At 36.8% G+C, this 15896-nt stretch overlaps 1 protein-coding gene across 2 annotated transcripts in view; it reads left to right on the top strand.

The window, feature by feature from the left end:
• CDKAL1 (CDKAL1 threonylcarbamoyladenosine tRNA methylthiotransferase) overlaps positions 1–15896 on the top strand; it is a 634424-nt gene that overhangs the window by 283331 nt on the left and 335197 nt on the right. For both annotated transcript variants that reach the window (XM_080807301.1, XM_080807300.1), the window contains one exon: positions 14071–14174. In XM_080807301.1, coding sequence (XP_080663427.1) covers positions 14071–14174 — 104 coding nt within the window. The remainder of the gene's footprint in view (positions 1–14070; positions 14175–15896) is intronic.

Genomic DNA, 15896 nt, shown 5'->3' on the forward strand with positions numbered 1-15896 from the left:
TGCCTTGTTCCTGATTGTAAAGGAAAAGCTTTCAGTTTTTTACTTTGACTGTGATCCTCACTGTTTTTCACATATGGCTTTTATTGTGCCGAGGAAGTTTTCTTCTGTTTCTAGTTTATTGATTGTTTTCATTAAGAAAGATGTTGAATTTTGTCAAATGCTTTTTCTGCATCAGTTGAAATGATCATGTGTTATTCTTTCTCCATAATTCTGTTGATACGGCATATTACATGGATTCATTTTTTTAAAAAAGATTGTATCTGAGAGAAAGCATGAGAGCATGAGTGGGGGGGGAGAGGCAGAGGGAGAGGGAGAAGCAGACTCCCCACTGAGCAGGGAGCCTGATTCTGGCTGGATCCCAACACCCTGGGATCATGACCTGAACTGAAGGCAGATGCTTTTTTTTTCTTTTTTATTTATTTTTTAAATTTCTTTTCAGTGTTCCAGAATTCATTGTTTATGTACCACAGCCAGTGTTCCATACAATACGTGCCCTCCATAATACCCACCACCAGGCTCACCCAACCTCCCACCCCCCGCCCCTCCAAAACCCTCAGATTGTTTTTCAGAGTCCATAGTCTCTCGTGGTTCACCTCCCCTTCCAATTTCCCCCAACTCCCTTCTCCTCTCCATCTCCCCATGTCCTCCATGTTATTTCTTATGCTCCACAAATAAGTGAAATCATATGGTAATTGACTCTCTCTGCTTGACTTATTTCACTCAGCATTATCTCTTCCAGTCCTGTCCATGTTGATACAAAAGTTGGGTATTCATCCTTTCTGATGGAGGCATAACACTCCATAGTGTATATGGACCATATCTTCCTTATCCATTCATCTATTGAAGGGCATCTTGGTTCTTTCCAGTTTAGCAGCTGTGGCCATTGCTGCTATGAACATTGGGGTACAGATGGCCCTTCTTTTCACTACATCTGTATCTTTGGGGTAAATACCCAGTAGTGCAATTGCAGGGTCATAGGGGAGCCCTATTTTTAATTTCTTAATTAAATTAATTAAATTACCAACTTACATTCCCACCAACAGTGTGAGAGGGTTCCCGTTTCTCCACATCCTCTCCAACACACGTTGTTTCCTGTCTTGTTAATTTTGGCCATTCTAACTGGTGTAAGGTGGTATCTCAATGTGTTTTTGATTTGAATCTCCCTGATGGCTAGTGATGATGAACATTTTTTCATGTGTCTGTTAGCCATTTATATGTCTTCTTTGGAGAAGTGTCTGTTCATGTCTTCTGCCTATTTTTTGACATGATTATCTGTTTTGTGTGTGCTGAGTTTGAGGAGTTCTTTATAGATCCTGGATATCAGCCCTTTGTCTGTATTGTCATTTGCAAATATCTTCTCTCATTCCGTGGGTTGCCTCTTTGTTTTGTTGACTGTTTCCTTTGCTGTGCAGAAGCTTTTGATCTTGATGAAGTCCCCAAAATACATTTTTGCTTTTGTTTCCTTTGCCTTTGGAGACATATCTTGAAAGAATTTGCTGTGGCTGATGTCGAAGAGGTTACTGCCTGTGTTCTCTAGGATTCAGATGGATTCTTGCCTCATGTTGAGGTCTTTTATCCATTTTGAGTTTATCTTTGTGTATGGTGTAAGAGAATGGTTGAGTTTCATTCTTCTACACACAGCTGTCCAATTTTCCCAGCACCATTTATTGAAGAGACTGTCTTTTTTTCCACTGTATATTTTTTCCTGCTTTGTCGAAGATTATTTGACCATAGAGTTGAGGGTCCATATCTGGGCTCTCTACTCTGTTCCATTGGTCTATGTGTCCGTTTTTGTTGAAGGCAGATGCTTAGCCAACTGAGCCACCCAGGTGCCCTTACATAGATTGATTTTCATATGCTGAAATATTCTTACATTCCAAGAATAAATCCAACTTGATTTTAATGCATAATCCTTTTACTATGCTAATGAGCTGTGTTTGCTAGTATTTTGTTGAGGATTTTGCATCCATGTTCATAAGGGATATCGGTCTGTAATTTTTCTTGTGCCATTGTCTGGCTTTACTATCAAGGTAATGCTGCCCTTCTAGAATACGTTAAGAAGTGTTCCCTTCTTTTCAAGTTTTTGGAAAACTTTGAGAAGGATTGGTATTGCTTCTTTGTGTTAGGTAGAAGTCACCAGTGAAGCCATCAGGTTCCAGGCTTTTCTTTCTTAGGAGATTTTTGATTACTAATTCAAGCTGTTTAGTAGTTATAGACCTATTTAGATTCCCTGTTGCTTCAAGACTTGCTTTTGGTAAGTTTTGTGTTTTCAGGAATTTGTCCATTTCAAATAGGTTATCCAGTTCGTTGGTATACCGTTGTTCATTGTACTCTCTTATAATCCTGTGTATTTCTTTAGACTTGGTAGTAATGTCCCACTTTCATTTCTGATTGTAGTAATTTGAGTGTTTTTATTCTTAGGCCATGTAACTAAAGGTTTGTCTGTTTTGTGGATCTTTTCAGAACCAGCTTTTTTGTTGATTTTCTCTGGTGTTTTTCTGTTCTCTATTTCACTTATCCCTTCTCAAATCTTTATTATTTCCTTCTCCTAGCTTTGGTTTTAGTTTCTTCTTCTTTTTCTCTTTTCCTAAGTTACCAAGTTGAGTGTTGATATGAGATCTTTCTTTTATTTTTTTATTTTTAGTTTTTTTAAAGATTTTATTTATTCATTTGACAGAGATCACAAGTAGGCAGAGAGGCAGGCAGAGAGAGAGAGGAAAGCAGGCTCCCTGCTGAGCAGAGAGCCTGATGTGGGACTTGATCCCAGGACCCTGAGATCATGACCTGAGCCGAAGGCAGAGGCTTAACCCACTGAGCCACCCAGGTGCCCCGAGATCTTTCTTTTAAAATGAGAAAAGTGTTTATAGTTATAAATTTTCTCCTTAGTACTGTTTTTTCTGCGTCCTATACGTTTTGGTGTGGGGTTATTTTAGTTTTCATTCATCAGTGAGTATGTTCTCCTTTGATCCATTGGTTGTTTAAAAACGTGTTATTTAATTCCCACAGTTTTGTGAATTTTTGTATTCTGATTTCTGACTTTATTTCTTGTGTTCAGAGAAGATACTTTCAATCTACAGACACTTAATTTGTGTCCTAACACATGGTCTATCCTGGAATATGTGCCATGTGTATTCTGTTGCTGTTGGGTAGAATGTTCTGTTACCTCTAGATGGTACAGTGTATTGCTTAGGTTTTCTGTGCCTGCTTTCCTTCTTTCTGGTTGTTCTATTCATTATTGAGAGGGTATTAAAGTAACTACTGTTATAAAACTACTTCTTTTTTGAATTCTGTTAGTTTTTGCTTCATATTTTGATGGTTTGTCATTAGTATGTAAATATTTGTATGTGTTATATCTTCTTTTGGTATTAGATCTTTTATCAATTTATAATGTGTTTCTTTGTCTTTCATTACATTCTTTGATTTAATGCCTGTTGTGTGTGATATTAATATAACAACCACTGCTCTCTTTTGATAATAAGTGCTTGGAATATCTTGTTCCATCATTTTACTCTCAACCTGTTTGTGTCTTTAGATCTAAAGTGAGTCTCTTATGGACAGCATATCTTTGGATCATGTGTTTTTATCCATTCTGCCAGCCTCTGTCTTTTGATTGGAGAGTTTAATTCATTTGCATTTAATAACTGATAAGGAGGGACTGACTTCTGTCTTTGCGCTGTTTGCTGTGTGCCTTATAAAGCTTTGCCCCTAATTTACTGCATTCTCGTTTTCCTTTGCATTTAGTTGATTTTTTATAATGAAAGTTGTTTTTTTTTTTTTTTTAAAGATTTTATTTATTTACTTTGACACAGAGAGAGAGAGCACAAGTAGGCAGAGTGGCTGGCAGAGGGAGAGGGAGAAGGGAGAAGCAGGCTCTCTGCTGAGTGGGGAGCCCGACATGGGGCTCGATCCCAGGACTCTGGGATCATGACCTGAGCCGAAGGCAACCGCTTAACCGGCTGAGCCACCCAGGCACCCCTATAGTGAAAGTTTTAAGTAACTTTCTCATTTCCTTGTGTTTATATTTTCTAGCTGTTTTCATTATTCATTTCATTCATTTCATGGGGGTTACCTATAACATTCTAAAGTTCTAACACTAATTTGAATGTGTACCAACTTAATGTCAATAACAATAAAACCTGTGCTCCTTTTCAACTCATCCCCATGTCTTTTGTTATTGATGCTGAATCCCTCTAGTAAAATTTTCATTTTGATTCCTGTACTTCTCAGCTCCGAATTTCTTTTTCTGTGCTTTCTGTTCTTTTATTTCCATTTTTTCATTGATTGTTCTCTTGATTTCCACATTTTTTGTTAGTTCTTTGAGCTTCTTTTTTTATTTTTTTAAAGATTTTATTTATTTATTTGACAGACAGAGATCACAAGTAGGCAAAGAGGCAGGCAGAGAGAGGAAGGGAAGCAGGCTCCCTACTGAGCAGAGAGCCAGATGTGGGGCTGGATCCCAGGACCCTGGGATCATGAACTGAGCCGAATGCAGAGGCTTTAACCCACTGAGCCACCCAGGCGCCCCTCTTTGAGCATCTTTAAAGGACAGCTGTTTTAAAGTCTTTTTCTAGTAGATCTGCCATAGGACTTTTTTGGGGACAGTTTCTGTTGACATATTTTTTTCTTTTGAATGGGACATACTTTCCTTTTTCTTTGTATGTCTTGTGATTTTTTTTTTTTCTTCCAACAACTGACAGTTGAATCTGATAATGTGATAATTCGGGAAATGAGATTCTCCCTCTTCACAGGTTTCGCTGGGTTTTGTTATTTTTTGTGTATTTTTTAATTATTGTATGCTTTGTTTGTGGTGAGGATCAGCCTGAGATATGAACATAAGATCTTCTCGGGTCTTTTCTGTTCCTTTTTCTGGGCGTATCTGGTCACTTTCTAATTTTGCTCATATGTGCAGTTGTTTTTGAGTGTCCTGATTAATATCCGGGCTCCCCAAAGGGAAAAAAGTGAAAAATGAAGGGATTCGTGGGATGCTGGCCCTTTAAATCTCCTCACAGTCATTTCAGCTAGAGAGACAGAGACTTTTAACAGTGTGGGCAGGTGCATCAGTGGCTGTCACCTCTTTATCTTGAGCCTCTGTGATAAGAAGTGGTAATCAGAGCATCATTCCTGATACTTTGAGGGCAAGGTTCTTTTTGCCCACCCTACCACCCACATGCTGTGTGTAAGCTGCTGTCGGAACACATGGCTAGGGGTAAGGCATGGGTTGGGTGGGTAGCTGCTCCTGTGCTAAGAGCTGAAATTACCCAAAAGTTGCCATTCAAACCTTCCCCTGTAAGTTGCAAGCTGTTAGCAGACACCAGGGTTCCAAAATTGTTACATCAGACAGATTCTGGGGGTGCAGTTACTTTCAGAGTGAGGACACCCTTTCCTGGAGCTTCCCAGTCCACCATCTCCTAGGATCCTCCCCACCCATCATATGTTCTTACACACAGTAAATTGCATCTTAAGGGAGGTAAAGTACAATCAGTGATAGAGGAGTTCCAGATAAGATAGATGCATCTTTGGGGACTCTTGACTGGCTCAGTTAGAAGAGCATGCAACTCTTGATCTCAGGGTCACGAGTTCAAGCCCCAGGTTGGGTGCAGAGTTTAGTTAAAAAAAAAAAAAAAAAAAAAGCTAGACTCATCTTTTATTGAGCTGCCTATGTAACTTGGTAAATTTCTTAATCTTTTTCAACTTCAGTTTCCTCTTTGAAAGTTAGTGATAAAAATGCTGATACCAGGATTTCTGTGAGGCTGAATGAAGCCATGAAAAGCAATCACCTTTTACTATTGTTAGCAACCCTCTCCCCTCCCCCTCCCCCCACCCAAACCAGGTGATTTTAAAGGTGTGGTGCTTTTCACACAGATTGATGGGTAGTGATGATAAAGGTAATTTGTTTTAGCTAAAAGGAATGGGAAGTAAGGTTATAGAGCTTAAATACGTTAGAACATCTTTTTGAAGCAAAGGATGTGGCCCGGTAGCTGATGGAGGTAGAAGAAGAAAATAGAGTTGGCAGTTGTTTTTGAATTCAGTGTAAGTAGGAGAAAGTTTGGCTGCTGCTAAGCTCCCTCCTTCTTTCCCTCCTTTCTATTTCAAAAGGAAAAGCAACTTCCGAAAGGTACCAGTTGAAGAGAGAGGCCATAATTGTTAGAATAAGATCTTGGAGTTGGGGACAGAACATGGAATTGGTGACCCCAGTGGAGAGATTCAGTCTAGGTTGGAGGCTTCCTGGCCACAGGAAGCTTAAGGTTTTAGAACTGTATTTTGTTAGTTTTTAAGGATGTCTTTTTCTTTGTTTGTTCAGGATTTCGAGCTTGGCAAACAGGTATTAGGTTATCATTTGAAGATCTAATCAGATCCTGATGATAGACGTATCTCTTACATTTGCTTAAAAGATCAAAAGGCTTTTCCTGGAAATACTTTTTAAAACCAAGATCAGGGCTCACAATAGGCTATGAACAGCCAAGTCTGGCACAGCCTGTCCTGTGTGAACCTTTTGTTTCTTGAGGAGTTTTTGTTTTGGTTTGGTTTGGTTTGGTTAGCTTCATTTTACTTCGATATTACTTAATTTCGAAGTAATTAAGAATTACTTCGAAATTCTATCTAATAGAATATTAGATATACTAATAGAAGTATAAAAGTATATAAAATAGAAGTATTTTAGAAGTATAACTCTGATTTTTGAATTATTTCAGAACTTGTGATATTTAAAGATGCTCTTTAAAAGAAAAAAAACTGAATATGTTAAAAATTTTAGTTTTCGTTTGCTTTCTGTGGTTTAGGTATTAAATTTGACATTTTGTTATGCATTTGAGCCCTTTGAAATATTTTAATTTGTGAAAATTGTTATTTCATCTCTCTGGCTTCTGTAACTGAAAAATATTCTGCCACAGATGCTTTTTGAGACTTACGAGTTACACTGCTAAATTGAATGCTGAATCTGTCTCTGCTTTTGAGGTGTTTAGTTCCTTGTTGGCCTGTGGCCACGGGACATCCTTACACAGAGTGGTAGGTGGGGTGTGCTCGCTTCATTCTTCTGTCAGAACAGTTGAGGGCTCTTCAGGATTTTCCATCTTCCTCGGAGTTTCACAGCATCTCTTTTTGGTTTTGGCTTGCAACAGTCACCCTTCAAAGATCTTTTGTTTTCTGACGGTTGAAGAAATTGGCTTGATGTTCCTACTCCCAGACAATTATTTAATTGTTTACAGATAACCGAAAGTATCTCGTAAAGGTTTCTGTGATGAATCCCTTTATTTTGTTAGAAGCTTGTCATGTCGAAATGATTGGTCATTGTAATTCCTGTTGGTGGAGGGAATTGTTTTTAACCTAAATGTCATCAAAAACTCATTCTTTCTTTTTTGATTTTGTTGTACCTATTTTCCCTGTGTATTATAACTGATTTCTCTCTTTTTTATTTTTTTTATTTTTATTTTTTTTTTTTTTAAAGATTTTATTTATTTATTTGTCAGAGAGAGAGAGAGAGAGAGAGAGCGCGAGCACAGGCAGAGGCAGAGGGAGAAGCAGGCTCCCCGCCAAGCAAGGAGCCCGATGTGGGACTCGATCCCAGGACGCTGGGATCATGACCTGAGCCGAAGGCAGCTGCTTAACCAACTGAGCCACCCAGGCGTCCCTGATTTCTCTCTTTTTTAAATGTAAGGCTTAGCAGATTTAATGCTTGAGACTGTGCTGTTACAACATGCTTGAAGAAATACACTTTATAGAAATTTTCACTTTATCAAAATAATATGTTTTGATAACTGCAGATAAGAATGAACCTATCTTATACAATAAAGAGTTTAGAACTTCAAAAACATCACATCAACAACCCTAATTAACCCTAGGGGAGCAGTTTAGTGAAGAATATTTTTAATTCTTAATGTAATATACTTACTGGCTTATTTTGATTATTATAAATGTTTCCAAATATCACCCTGTTTTATTAAGATGTTCTAGTGGATTTTCAATAGGGAGTTTTCCATGGGGGTACACTTCCACCTTTATTAAGTGAGCCCATAGGAAAACACGATTTGGTTTCCACAGTAGGTTTAAGCCAACCCATCAGCAGTACCTCTGTTCCATAATGTTAGGTATACCTGGAACAGGATAATGCGTGATTATTTCTTTACAGAATTGTTTAGAACAGTCACATTGAACAACCAGTGGCCAACAGTTACCAATCAGGTACTAGGCACAGACACTGTTCTAAATACTTTACATGTGTTTATTCATTCATGTTATAAATGTTTCAAATACATGTTTCCCTTCACTTCTTCTGTTTTCCTTCCCCTTCTCCAGTCTGGTGTCCCTCAAGATGGTTACTTTTAAGAAATAGCCCAAGTCAGAAATAGTAGTAGCTTGTATTAAGATTGTCTGCTTAATTTATGGAGCTCTCCATTGGTAATAGAAATAAGAGAAAGGGGTCAGGAGACTTGAAGTAGTTTCAGGAGGCAAAGAGAGCAGATTCTCTGCAAGAGTGCTGATTTACCCTGAGTGACAACTGCCCATCATAAGGGGATATTAATAGATGAAGGAATGGTAGGGCTTGCTGCATTGAACGTTACCATGGTGCCTGAGAAGGGCAGAGAGAACCCGAGCAATAGAATTTAAAGATTTTTTTTTTTTTTTTAAATTTGACAGAGCGAGAGACACAAGCAGGCAGAGCAGCAGAGGGAGAGGGAGAAGCAGGCTCCCCACCGAGCCGGGAGCCTGGGATCATGACCTGAGCCAAAAGCAGTCGCTTAACCGACTGAGCCACCCAGGTGCCCCACCGAGCAACAGAATTTAAAAAGACATGGCATATCAAATGAGATGACATATTTTGCCCCAGAGCCAGCAAGAAGACGAAAAACAATTTGTAAAGAAGGATGAAATAACTTGTTGGGGCTAGTGGATAGAAAAGAAACTTAGTCTTAGATTTCTAAAGAATAAAGGCGAGAAACACATGTTTTAGACAACTAACTTCACATACGGGATGATAGTACTGGTCATATCTTTGAATCCGTATGCTACATTACTTGTATCTCATGTCAGATGATTGACTAGTTTATTATTTGCATCTGTGTGTAACTAGGGTGTTTGACACGCATTTATTCTGGGGAGTCAGATTTATGGAAACAGCATGAACTTTGAAATTTGGCAGGCCTAGATTTGAACCTCAACTACACGTCTTGAGCAAGCTACTTACTAGACTACCCCCCGCCCATTTTTAGTGAGGTGTAATTGACATATCACATTGTATAAGTTCAGAGTATACAACATAATGATTTATGTCTATATTGTGAAATGCTTACCACAGTAAGTTTAGTAAACAGATTTCCCTGCACATGATTAACATTTTTTTCTTGTGATAGGAACTTTGAAGATCTAGCTCTCAGAAATTTTCAAATATAAGATACAGTGTTGGTAATTATAACCGTGCTGTACATTATATTCCCAGAACTTAACTATGCTTGTAACTAGAAGTTTCTACCTTTAGATTGCCTTCACCCATTTCCCATCCCCACTCCTTACTTCTGGCAACCACCAGTCTCTTCTCTGTTTTTATGAATTTGTTTGTAGATCTCACATTTGTTTGTAGATCTTCACAAAGTGAAGTCATACACACTTTGTGTTTCTCTGACTTATTTCACGTAGCATAATAAAGCCCTCAGTGTTCATCCATGTTGTTGGAAATGAATGTTCTTTTTTATGGACGAATAATGTTCCATTGTGTATGTGTGTATACGTGCACATGCTACCATCGTTTTGTTCATCTACTTATCTGTTGGACAAACTGAAGTGGTTTCTGTGTCTTGGCTTTGGTAAATAATGCACTGACAATGAGGATGCAGACATCTGAGATTGTGATTCCCTTTCTTTTGGATGTATATACTCGGAAGTGGAATTGCTGGATCATAATGCTTGTTGTATTTTTAACTTTTGGCAGAACCTCCTTGCTGTTTTTGGTAGTGGCTGCGCCAATGTACATCACCACCAACAGTGGCCAGCTGTTCCCTCTCTGTTCTCTACATCCTTACCAACAGTTGTTACCTTTTGTCTTTTTGATGATCGCCTTCCTAACAGGTGTGAAGTGGTATCTCATTGTGGTTCTGATTTACATTTCCTTGATGACTGGTAATGTTGAACCCTTTTTCATGTACCTGTTGGCCATTTGTATGTCTTCTTTGGAGATGTCTATTTTGATTCTTTGGCCATTTTTAAATTGGATTATTTGTTTGTTTGTTTTCGCTGTTGAGTTCCTTATATATTTTGAACATAAAGTCCTTATTGGGTATTAGGAATTTCTTATTATGGAATAATAATCAAATATTTGAATCACTTATTATATTATGAATTAGATGTGTGGTTTGAAAATATTTTCTCCCAATTTGTAGGTTGCCTTTTCATTTTGTTGATCACTTCTTTTGCTGTGAAGAAGCTTTTTAGTTTGATGTAGTCCTATTTGCTTACTTTTTATTTTGTTGCTGTGCTTTAAGGTGTCACATCTGAAAAATCATTGCCAAGACCCATGTCAAGGATGTTTCTTCCTGTGTTTTCTTCTAGAACTCTTATGGTTTTTGGTCTTACATATAAATCTTTAAACCATTTCAAATTAATTCTTGTGAGTGGCATAAGACAGTGATCTAGTTTCATTCTTTTGCAAGAGAACTTCCAGTTTTCCTGGCAGCATTTATTGAATAGACCAATCTTTTCTCCACTGAATACTCTCGGCTCCTTTGTCAAATATTACTTGAGTGTATATGCATAGGTTTGTTTCTGGGCTCTTAATGCTCTTCCACTTGTCTATTTGCTTTTAAGTCAGTACCGTACTGTTTTGATCACTGTAGCTTTGTAATATTGTGTGAAATCAGGAAATGTGATGCTTCCTGTGTTCCCATTTCTCAGTACTGTTTTGGCTATTATTAAGAGTATTTTGTAGTTCCAGACAAATTGTAAGATTACTTTCTCTATTTCTGTAAAAAATGCCATTGGAATCTTGATAGGGATTGTATTGAGTCTATAGACATCTTTGAGTAGTATGGACGTTTTAACAGTATTAAATCTTCCAATCCCTGAGCATGGACTATTTCTCCAATTATTTGTATCTCTTCAGTTTCTTTCATCATTGCCTTATTATTTTCAGTGTAGAGGTTTTTACCTCCTTGGTTAAAAATGTTCTTATGCATTTTACTGTTTTTGGTGTTATTGTGAGTTTATTTTATTTCTTTTTCAGGTAAATCGTTAGTGTATAGAAATACTACTGGTTTTTCGTTTGTTTTTGTTTTTGTTTTTGTGTGTTGATTGGTATCTTCTACCTTTACTGAATTCATTGATTAGATCTAACAGGTCTTTGGCGGAGTTTTTAGGATTTCTTATGGATAAGATCTTGTCATCTGTAATGATGCCTAGGTGGCTCAATCTGTTAAACATCTGCCTGGGGCTCGGATCATGATCCCAGAGTCCTGCTTCTCCTTCTCCCCCCACTACTTGTGCTCCCTCTCTCTCTCTTGCTGTCTTTTTTCTCTCTCAAATAAATAAAATCTTTAAAAAAAAAATCATGTCATCTGCAAACATTATTTTACTTCTTCTCTGATTAAGATGCCTTTTATTTGTTTTTCTTATCTAATTCCTCTGGCCAGGACTTACATGAGTGTGATTGAATAGAAATGGGAAGAGTGGATGCCTTTGTCCTGTTTTTGATCTTGGAGAAAAAGCTTTGACCCTTACACCATTGAGTCTGATGTTAGCTGAGGGTTTGTCATGTATGGTCTTTATTGTCTCATGGTACAATATTCTGCACCCAGTTGGTTGAGCATTCTCATTATGACTGGATGTTGAATTTTGTCAGATAGTTTTTCTGTATCTGTTGAAACAAACATGTGATTTTTGTCCTCAATTCTATTAATGTGTTGTATCACACTTCTTCATCTGTGTGTGTTGAACCACCCTTGTTTCTGAGGGATGAATTCCACTTGACCATGGTGTATGATTCTTCCAGTAGTATGCTGTTGAATTTCGTTTGCTAGTATTCTATTGCGATTTTTGCATCTGTATTCGTGAGGAATATTTACATGTAGTTCTCTTGTCTTACAGCGTCCTTATCTGCTATCAGGATAATAATAACCTTATAAAATGAGTTTGAGAGCATTCCCTCCTCTTCTGCGTTTTGGAAGAGTTTGAAAAGGATTGGTATTCATTCTTTTTAAAATGTTTGACAAAAATCATCAGTAAAACTCTATCCAGTCCTGTGCTTTTCCACGGTGGGATATGGTTCAGTCTCTTCACTCATTATTGATCTACTCAGATTTTCTATTTCTTCATGACTTAATCTTTGTAGGTTGTATGTTTTTAGGAAGTTGTGCATTTCTTCTAGATTTCTTCTACATTATCTACTGTGAACAGCTCTGTAGCTTATGTCTCCTTGTATTTCTGTGGTATCAAGTGATGATCAGACATTTCCGAAGTAGATTCTTCTTCTGTAAGATGGGGATAGTAACACTGAACTCTAGAACGATGAATGAGATAATGGGTATAAAATACCCAGAATAGTGTCTGATACTCAGTCAAGACTAAACAAAAGTGAGTTATCCTCTCAGGGAGAGGCCCGCAACAGTTTTCTCTTTTCCCTTCTTATGGAACAGATGGAAATTGAGAAGAGAAGACCTTTAACAACCGGGAGACTAGAATTTGTGCTCATAAGAGAGACCACAATCTGTATTTTATCTTAAAAAAAAAAAAAAATGTATACAGCTTAGGAAGAAAAGAATGGTAGTTTTTTAAGGTTATGTGGTTGGATAAACAGTAAAAATCATTTGAAAATATATGTGTTACTTAAGAGTGCCATGCAAAAATGATCAGAAATGAAGCATTGCAGAGCGCCTGGGTGGCTCAGTTGGTTAAGCGTCTGCCTTAGCTCAGGTCATGATCTCAGGGTCCTGGGATCGAGCCCCGCATCAAGCTTCCTGCTCAATGGGGAGTCTGCTCCCTCTCCTCTCCTCCTGCTCATACTGCCTTTCTCCTTCACTCTCTCCCTCTCAAATGAATAAATAAAATCTTTTTTAAAAAAAAGAAATTAAGCATTGCATATTTGGCCGCTGAGTACAGTGATTCATATGTATCTCATAGTCACATATTAGCAAAATTACACATTGGTCATGTTCAGTTATTAAAAAGTTCATTTTTTTCTCATTTTGAAATTTTAAAGCATTTATATTATAATGGTGTTTTAAAACCTTGCTGTTCATTTTAGCAGTTGAGTCAATGAAGAGTTACTTCCTTGTTTGTTTTTTTTCAGTGTTGTTGAGCCTTTTTGGCATAGGACTATTCTATTATGTTGTAACTATTTCTTTTATAACAAAATCTATTTAAATTGTATTTAAAAATTATGAGAGTAGTGTCAATATTTTAGTTTTTCAAAGATAATTCTTTATTATGTCTATAGACAATTGGGAAATCTATTTTTTTATTTTTCAAAACTAATGTCATTTTCCTTGTTTACTTTCTCTAATATAATCCTATAGAGTATTCATTGGATTTGTTTTAATGTATTTTTTCTGACTTCAGGAGTGAAAAATGTTATCTGAAAATTTCTCAGGGTGTATTTTGTTGTGAGAATGCTATATTGCCTATTTATTCTTATATCATTAGTTGAAAGTTGAATGAATATGCTTTATTATTTCTAATAATAATATACAGTATACATAAGCAATACTCAATTTCTACTTTTATAGTGACCAAGCAATGTCAGTGGCTTAAAGAAAATGTGGATCTTGAATTTGTTTTGATTACTTAATCACTGTAAGCATTTATAAACTTTGTTCCTCACCAATATGTTCATTTGGAGATAATATTGTGTGATTTGTGCAATTATTTTTGAATAGTTGAAGCTTAAAAAGAATTGCATGTTGTAAATTTCTGTGCCTTGTGGAAATAAAGTAAGTATGAAGTATGGATACTGGTTTTTCAGTGTTTCTCATTTCAAGTGGCACGTGTTATAAATTAACATCTTGGTGTATGTTTTAGGTCTTTTCCCATGTTAAGTGTGTACTATCTTTTTTAAAAATTTGAGCCTCATTTATTGCCTCATTTGAACAGGTGCCTCAATGCTTGTACCTACTGCAAAACTAAACACGCCAGAGGAAATTTGGCCAGTTACCCAATTGAAGAACTAGTAGAAAGAGCCAAACAGTCTTTTCAAGGTAAGATTTTCTAGAATTATGTGCGATTTTAGCCTTCTTAATAAATTATAATATTCCTCTAAATAACCCTGCACTTTAAATACATGATGCTGCTTTAGCTTTCTGGAGAGTTTATAAATAATTTAGCCTGTATAGCAGAAATGTTACCAGATTCAACCAACCAGGTTCTAGTGTTCATATTACTCTTCTTTTACTACTTTTCCATCTTCCATTTTCTTATGATGTATTTTGAACGTTATCACCCACTGTCACTTCATAGAAAAGACAAAAAATAAAAAATAAAAATGAAATCTGTGACCGTCTAATGTGCATGAAGACTTTTGTGGACTGAGTGAAATACTTTTCAAGATTTCCAACTCTTTCTTTGGTAATTTTTGGACGTTTGGAATGTGGAGTGAATAAGTATTTCCAGGAGCCTTGAAAAAGGTAGATTTTACTATCGGTCAATAAAGATCACCCTAAAAAAATAAATAAATAACGATCACCCTCTTTATCTGCAGAACTGTGGACCAGCAAAGAGTGGTACGGGTAAAGACACCTAATGAGAATAACTCTTTGTGTGGGTGGCCAGCTGCTTCTAAATCATCACTTGCTGGAAAATGTGATTGTTTAGATATCTCTCAGCATATAATGAGACTTATCTTTAATGTGAGTCACAGTTGTGTTGACACTAACTGCTTAAGCCATAGACTTTGTCTTTTGTCTTTGTTTATAATATGTGTGTCTAACATTGGTGTGTCTGTACACCCAACATGATATAATCTATTGTCTCATAATCTTGTGGGTTAATAGTTATTGGCAATGTACTTGTCCTTTTAGCGAGTAACTTGGAGTCCTACTTTCAGTACTTCCCAAGTACTGAAGTGATAGTGTGAGTTCTGAACACGTTTCTTTATTTAATCTGTGAAAGCCTTTATCAACATGAATTTGGAATGCTCTTCATAATAGAGAGAAAAGTACCTTGATTGATTTATTAACACCTCCCAACAAGTTTTTTCTATTTTTACAACCTTATTTCAGTCCCTTCCTTCATTCACATCCAACTTATATTGAACAAGAAATAAGAGGCAGCTCATTGACTCCTGCCAGTGTTCTGTTTTAGAGCCAGGTAATTATCTAATATGAAGAACAGTCTGAGTGATTGTCTTTTGTACAACATGACTACATTAAGGCGTGTTCAGAAAGGGCATAAATTTGCACAGAAACCTCATCTATTTGAAAAATGATGCCTTTGCTGGCATTCTAAATTGGTGTTTATTTTTCCATATATCTGTCAGAAAATGGGGATATTAAAACTCTATGATCTATCCACCAAACACTGTAAATTGGGAGGACTATGAATTAGTTCTTTCAAAGTACTTTTCCAACATTATGCATTTCTCTCCGCAGCTAAATGTAAGTCTTAAAACATCTTCTCACTTGACTCTGAAAATTTATTTTAAAGATCTAAAACTGATAAATCACCGTCTAGGAAGTGAAGGTATTCTCTTTGCTCCCTTATATCTATCTTTACCTATAACCTCTCCTAACATTTTGATGTGATTGCTTCACGACTTAGTATGGACACATTGATTGATTGATTTTTATTTAGATTCAGTTAATTAACATATAGTGTATTATTAGTTCCAGAGGTAGAGTTCAGTGATTCATCAGTCTTATAGAATACCCAGTGCTCATTACATCACGTGCCCTCCTTAATTGGACACATTTATGTATTACGCT

This window comes from Martes martes, assembly GCF_963455335.1.
Source record: "Martes martes genome assembly, chromosome: 6".
NCBI classification, from domain to species: domain Eukaryota; kingdom Metazoa; phylum Chordata; class Mammalia; order Carnivora; family Mustelidae; genus Martes; species Martes martes.